This window comes from Sinocyclocheilus grahami, unplaced genomic scaffold, assembly GCF_001515645.1.
Source record: "Sinocyclocheilus grahami isolate Dianchi unplaced genomic scaffold, SAMN03320097.WGS_v1.1 scaffold554.1, whole genome shotgun sequence".
In the NCBI taxonomy this organism is placed as follows: Eukaryota; Metazoa; Chordata; class Actinopteri; order Cypriniformes; family Cyprinidae; genus Sinocyclocheilus; species Sinocyclocheilus grahami.
The window spans coordinates 537,971-544,626 of NW_015505733.1; the positions used below are offsets into that span (position 1 = coordinate 537,971).

The following is a 6,656-nucleotide window of genomic DNA, read 5'->3' on the forward strand; positions in this document are numbered from 1 at the left end:
ATATATATATATATATAAATCTGATAAAACTAAAGACTCTTCGGAGATATGAAGGACACAATACTACTATATAGGTACTCAAGATTAACATGAGATTGGCCGAAACTGTGTGTGTTATGTTCCCTTTAATTTCTTCTAACATCTTGGATGACATGGGGGTGAGTAAATTATCAGGAAATTTTTATTCTGGAAGTGAACTAATCCTTTCATGTTGTTCCAAACCTGCATGACTTTCTTCTTCTGTGCAACATTGAAAAAAACATATTCTGAGAAATGTCTCAGAATATGTCCATACAATGGAAGTCACTGTGGAACTGTGGAACCTTCCTTGAGATCCTTCCTTCCTAACACTCACCCAGGACTTTGTATGTACTGTAGAAACATGTTTATTCACATTAAAGTTTTTACAAAAAGTGTCTGCTAAATGTAATACATCCAATCTCAAGGGCTGAATAACTGCAAACAACAGCATCACAGAGACAAAGCTCCTTTGTATGCTATTGTAAATTCAATATTATTTGGTAAAATGCTCACATTCAAATCCAAGTTAAATATAGGTGCAGGACAAGAGGCAGCAAATGTGAAAAAAGGGAATACATGTCCACACGCTGATATTACAGTTCCAAACTTGATCAGAAACAAAACAACATTTCGATCACTTCAGTCTTCATCAGGTAATAACTCAGACAATATTAAAAGGTATTAATAAATAGTTTGTAAACTCACTGGCTTCTTGAGGAAGAAGACGGAAAGAGCACCAACCAGTGGCATACTCCCCAAAAGTGGCTCAAGAATCACCCGCAGAACTCCATGTAGCTATTCATACAAGCGGTCAAGTACACACAGAGAGAGAGAGACAGACACATCATATTAAATTTCAAAACACTGGTATGGATTCTCAGAGGTTTGGTGTGTACCGATTAAGCCAATATGAAATATCCTCAATTAAAAAAAGCTAAATAAAAATGAGCATTAACCGGATTATTTTAATGAAAGTATTGTTGGACACAATAGGAACAACCCACTTTATCACTGGAGTCCTCAAATGGAATTACAGAACTGCATTAAAAAAAAGACATCAAGTCTTAATATCTTTTTATATCAAATTTATACCTCATATTTTGTTCTAAGGATGGGTATTCTTTTTTGGAAAACAAGAAAAAGATTTCTGGTGTGAGACAGCAGCGCTGTCAATCTAACCACTATACGCCCCAGGCTGATGATGAATGTTTCAGCATCTCAACACTGATGCATTTATTGTTTTGCTTCTGACAGCACTCCACATGCTCAGTGATAGACGTTCACTTCACTTCAGCTCTGAGCAACAGAATTATAAGCTTCTGTTTTGAACACTAATTCATTACCAAAGAGCTGCTGATGAGAACAAATAACTCAAGGGAATGTCCTGTCTCAAGCAGGCCTTTATGGAATCATGATATGTGGAAGAGGTTATATAAGATCAACCAGTGTGTATATTAAGTGCTTTTTCTGCCTTATTCATTCTGCAATACAGTGATTACAGTGGCATGAGTATGTCATAGCTGATAATAATAATAATAATAATGTTTTTCTTATTTGTTTTATTCTATTACTATATTTTAATACTTATTTTATTATTTTTTTCAATACATTTTAAATACATTATTTTTTTCTTATTTGTATGCAAAGCACGATGAATTTATGTGTGAAAGGTGCTATATAAATAAACTTGTCTTGCCTTGCTCCCTAATTTTAATTTTGTGACACATAAAACACAAAAGTATTTCATTATATTATTGTACATTTTAACCAGTGGTTAATTATTTTATGAGTGATCTAAAAGCCATGAAATGTGCTATTATTTTTTTCTGGAACTGAGTGTCTATGAAGCTGTCTCACACTTCCCTGTGTAACTGTCGTAGAGATGAATGCGAATGCTAACAGCTCTCTCCAGGTATTATAGACCTCCTTGCTGTACAGTAAAAAATACATCATACATAAACACAGCATGCTGTCACACAGAGTTTATTCTGCTATGCATTTAATGCGACAGAATGAAACAAGTCCATAAATCATGTACAAAACGGTCAATGTGTGAGCATGTGTGTATATATCTGATCATGCACTACAAACGGTACAAGGACATTTTAGTATTTGGTTACACGCCTCCCTATAAATACACACACCCTTTCTGTAAAAATAAAAATAGGCTCCGTTCTACAGTCGACTGGATTCCTTGCATGAAACACGTGGATGCATCATAATATAGGAAAGAGCTTCCCTGTATCCAACAAATTAACTCTCTGGCCTTGACTAACATAATCCATTGGGTCATGGAGACAAACTCTATGGAAGATGCCATACATAACAGAGCTGCTGTTTGTCTGTTGTGAACATATAACAGTGCAATCCTACTGCTGTATGTAGCACAAGAGCAGAGAATTATCACTCTAAAATTTTTATGAGAATATATAACAATATACCTGTATACTTTTGATCCCTGCTCTACAGTAGTACCTTTTGACATCCACATCGATTTCAGTATTTCCAACAAAGCTATAAAAGAAAAGATAAATATTAAAACCTGTACGACAACCAGAAAGTTAAATAAAAGATCTAAAGATGTCAGCATAGCATATATAATGTAATGTCACCTGATCTGAAGGTCCATGATGATCTGCCGTTTGTCCACGTTCTCAGAGTAAACTTTGACCCCATTGATCCTGAGAGGCTGTGACAGAGATGAGCACAGATGCCCCGTCAGGAGGTTGACATATCTTTAACCTGCATGCATTGCTCCACAGAGCCCTGACAACATAAACTATTTCCATCTGACAGGTGGTCAGCTTTTTCAAAAGGTTTAAATTTCTTACATCAACCTTCCTCCTACTGATGCAATATATAGCTTTTTAGTGCAATGTCTCTTCAGTGCAAAGTCATTAAGCAATGTTTTATCTTTAATAAAACATGCAAGATGGTCTTATACCACAAATAACATACACAGTCTTTGAATGAAACGGAAAAGAGAACACTACAAAACAAGAACAACAAAATGTCTAGATGATGAACTACACTAAATATAAATAAATAATTACAAATATATAAATATAAATAATTACAACAGAAAACCTTCTGTGATGGAGTATAATAGCATGGCCTTGAATTGTTAAAAACACTGCCATTCTGTACTTCCACTGTGCCTATAAACATATAAATATTTATATATAGAAATATAAATATTTCTATAGCTATAAAATCCACTGCCCTATATTGAGTTATATTGAGTGAATGGGCTAGGCAATGCCTACTGATTTCTTTCATTTAAAAAAAAACACTTAATAAAAACCTTTAATAGTGGTGACAGCACAGGAAATAATGGGTAGAGGAGGTGGAGACTCGTGTTGTCTGTCTGATCAAAACCACAAAATGTGGCCTCGTGTGGATTAACTGCTAAGCCATGGTACTAACTGATGGTTTTCCTTTTCAAGATTACACTCTGAATAACTGGATATGTTAAATCACAAGCTGACTGAGAGGGAAAGGAGCCAAAAAAAAGTGTATGCAATATGTTGGTGTCTAAAGTGCCATAAAATAAAAGCCAGCTTGACTGATGTTATATTAAACATCATGAACAAAGATTTACATGTTCTCTAATAGGATGCCCTTTGTGAGCATTGAATGTTCATAGGCAGTGAGCATGCATACCTGATCTCCAAGATCAATCTTGATGAAGCCGAACGTACTGAGGTGGGCATTGGTTTCTTTGATTGCTGGCTCGATTGTTTCTTTAAACAGCTTCTCCACAAACTGACACACATAAGGCCACATCTGTTTCACTGTCTGAAAGACATAAGCGTGTATCTGCTTAGTACTATGCAACTGAGTAAACTGAGGCACTTAAGGCATCTTCAGTTCTTACTGCTACTGACTTGAGTATGATAAACAAGCTGGTCTGAAACTCATTAGTTATCAAAAAAGTTTAACTGTTGTTTGATACTCTCTTGACTACATTTGATAAAAACAAAATACGTGTAAAATATATTTTTTTCCACAACAAGGTTCTGTGATACAAGGTTCACAGTTTTCATTTAAACAGGCCCGAGGGCATGTTGTAACTTGACTAACTGTAAAAACTCTAGGCATTTGGAAACTATTCTCCACGACAACAGAACAGGTAGTCACACTGGTATAGCACAAACAGAATTATTAAAAACTGAATGTAGGATACCGTGTCTGAAAGAAAAGAAATAATATCTAAAACCTTTGAAATAAGTTAGTGATGTAGATAGCCAAATAATGAAAAAAGAGACAGAATAAATTTTTATTTTTACATGTATATGACTGTTACGATCACCAGCTGGAGTGCCCATGAGCTCCTCCAGAGGGCACCCCAGACTGTTGTCACTCCCTCACTAACTACATTCCCCATAATCCTTTGCCTGGACTCTTGATCACTGATTGCATTCACCTGTATCTTGTTACCTCCATCAGTCTTACCCTATTTAAAGCCTGGTTTTTCACTCATTCATGGCTCAGTATTGATAGCCTATAATGTCTTTGTATTTTCCCGTGTTTTCTAGTTCCTTGTTTTCTTGCCTTGCCTTGGTGTTTTTTGATCCTGTTTCCTTGTTTCTGATCGTTTGCTGCCTGCCCTGACTAGTAATAGGCAAATTAAGCATCGTGAAGCACTGAGACTATCCTCCGATAGATTCAAAAGATTCAAAGCTTCGAGTGGCTCAAAAACAGCGCCATCTGGCGGTTAATAAAAAATATAGCAGCCAAAAGCCTGTGAAAGACGCTCCATAGGACGAGGCATCTACCATATATTCCACAGATCGATTCAAGTTACATGCACAAATAAAAGCCAGTGGGTGTGTTTGTGTTTGTTGAATTTCTGTCTCTGATAAATTAATTTACCCATTAAACTGCAATTTAATACCAGTACGAATATCAATATGGTGTTATAGAAGAATAATGTACACATATGAATTTCATATGACATATTTAATTTTTATGAAATAATTTGTATTCTTCATATTACTTGTATGACTGGGTATCTAAAGTGTAACTGAATACGTCTGAATGAAAACTTTCTCATAAAGTAAGATCTGGGGATTCGAACATTCCGACACGCAAAGTGAATCACGCACGTGACTGGACAGAAAGTGAAGCTTCGTTTGTCATTGGTCACGTCATTTCTATGTTAACAACACAAGCTTCGAATCGAGGCTTCATATGGCACGCCCCTTTATTCTCGACACAAGCTCCGATGCCTCAATTCAAATGTCACATCACTAGCCCTGACCTTCGCCTTTATTGTGTATCACTCTTTTGTTTCACCCTGGATTATGATTGTTTGCTGGTGTTTGACCCTGCCTGTTTTGACCACTTTTTTGAATAAAGCTGCATTTGGATCCTCAACTCCGCTGTCACGTCTCCCATCGTTACAATCACATTTATGAGCTTCAAAATGCATGTGTGAAAATGTAGGTTGTAACATTACAATGATACAGTACAATAAGTGTTTTTATCCTTCTCAGTTTTATCATGTTTAAAAACATCAGTTTCATGTAAATAGTTTTGCATGATTTTGAATGTTTGAAACTTTGCAGAAGCATGAGGCCATTCAGGTACAAAAATTACACCGCTGGGCAAAATGCCAATTAAATATTCAAATCAAGTATTTTTATGAAGACTGGTAGTCACTGAATATATATATGTATTTAAATATTTTAAAAAGCCACTGATTTTGACACAGAGGGTGAAAAATGGATGCTATGTGTACTTGTGTAGTGTAACATGAGCAAAGCACACTGGATTATAGCACCAGCGTACAGCCAATGAAAGCGAGAAAGAGTGCAAGAGAGTATCAGAGATTCCAGATTAGAGTGCTGGATGATGATTATTTAGAAATTATGAGGGACAGGCAATTATTATCTAATAATTCTCTCACCTTATTTAGCCACTCAACTTTCTCCACATCTGGATAATGAACCTGGTGGAGAAATAGACAAATTTATCATATTAATAAAAGAGAGAAGGAACAAGACTGTTTCTGTAAATGTGCTGCAGTGTCTTTGAAAAAAAACCTTTGGCTATTACACACATGCACACCCTTGGTCCACAGATGGCATGAAAAATAAACAGTCAATGTATGACAAAATTAAAAGATTTACTGTATAAACATGTGAAAGGTTCTCTATACAAAAAAGTGGCACCCATGTGTATTCTCTTCTTTCCTTTCACTTCAGTGGCATTATCATGTCTATAATATGTAGAGCAATAGGATCAGCGATGAGCGTAGCTGCAGTTAAAACCCTGCATGCGTAAAATGCTTAGCCTGCATTTGTTTCATGCAATGTAAGGGAGCAAGATGACACACTGACACTGCACTTTTTAAATTTCTCAAGCAGTACCATACAATAAAAGGCAATTACGTCAATGGGGTACAGTGTTGTTTTGGACTCCATTGACTTTCAATATAGCGACAAAAAATTATCTCCTTTTGTGTTCTACAGAAAAAAAGTAAGTCATACAGGTTGTGGAATGACACAATGGTTAGTAAATGATAACAGAATCAGAATCAGGTTAACTACCCTTTTAACTTGTCAGGTATCAAAAAATACAGTTATCTTCCACCCAACAGGCACTATGACCACACAAAGAACTTCTGAGCC

At 35.9% G+C, this 6,656-nt stretch overlaps 1 protein-coding gene across 1 annotated transcript in view; it reads right to left on the bottom strand.

The window, feature by feature from the left end:
* LOC107556060 (extended synaptotagmin-2-A-like) overlaps positions 1-6,449 on the bottom strand; it is a 30,463-nt gene extending 24,014 nt beyond the window's left edge. The window contains exons 1-6 of the mRNA XM_016239050.1: positions 6,417-6,449; positions 5,933-5,974; positions 3,685-3,819; positions 2,634-2,710; positions 2,463-2,535; positions 727-816 (exon numbers count right to left, since the gene is read on the bottom strand). Of these exons, the coding sequence (XP_016094536.1) occupies positions 727-816; positions 2,463-2,535; positions 2,634-2,710; positions 3,685-3,819; positions 5,933-5,974; positions 6,417-6,449 (450 nt within the window). The remainder of the gene's footprint in view (positions 1-726; positions 817-2,462; positions 2,536-2,633; positions 2,711-3,684; positions 3,820-5,932; positions 5,975-6,416) is intronic.
* Positions 6,450-6,656: the final 207 nt, after the last annotated feature.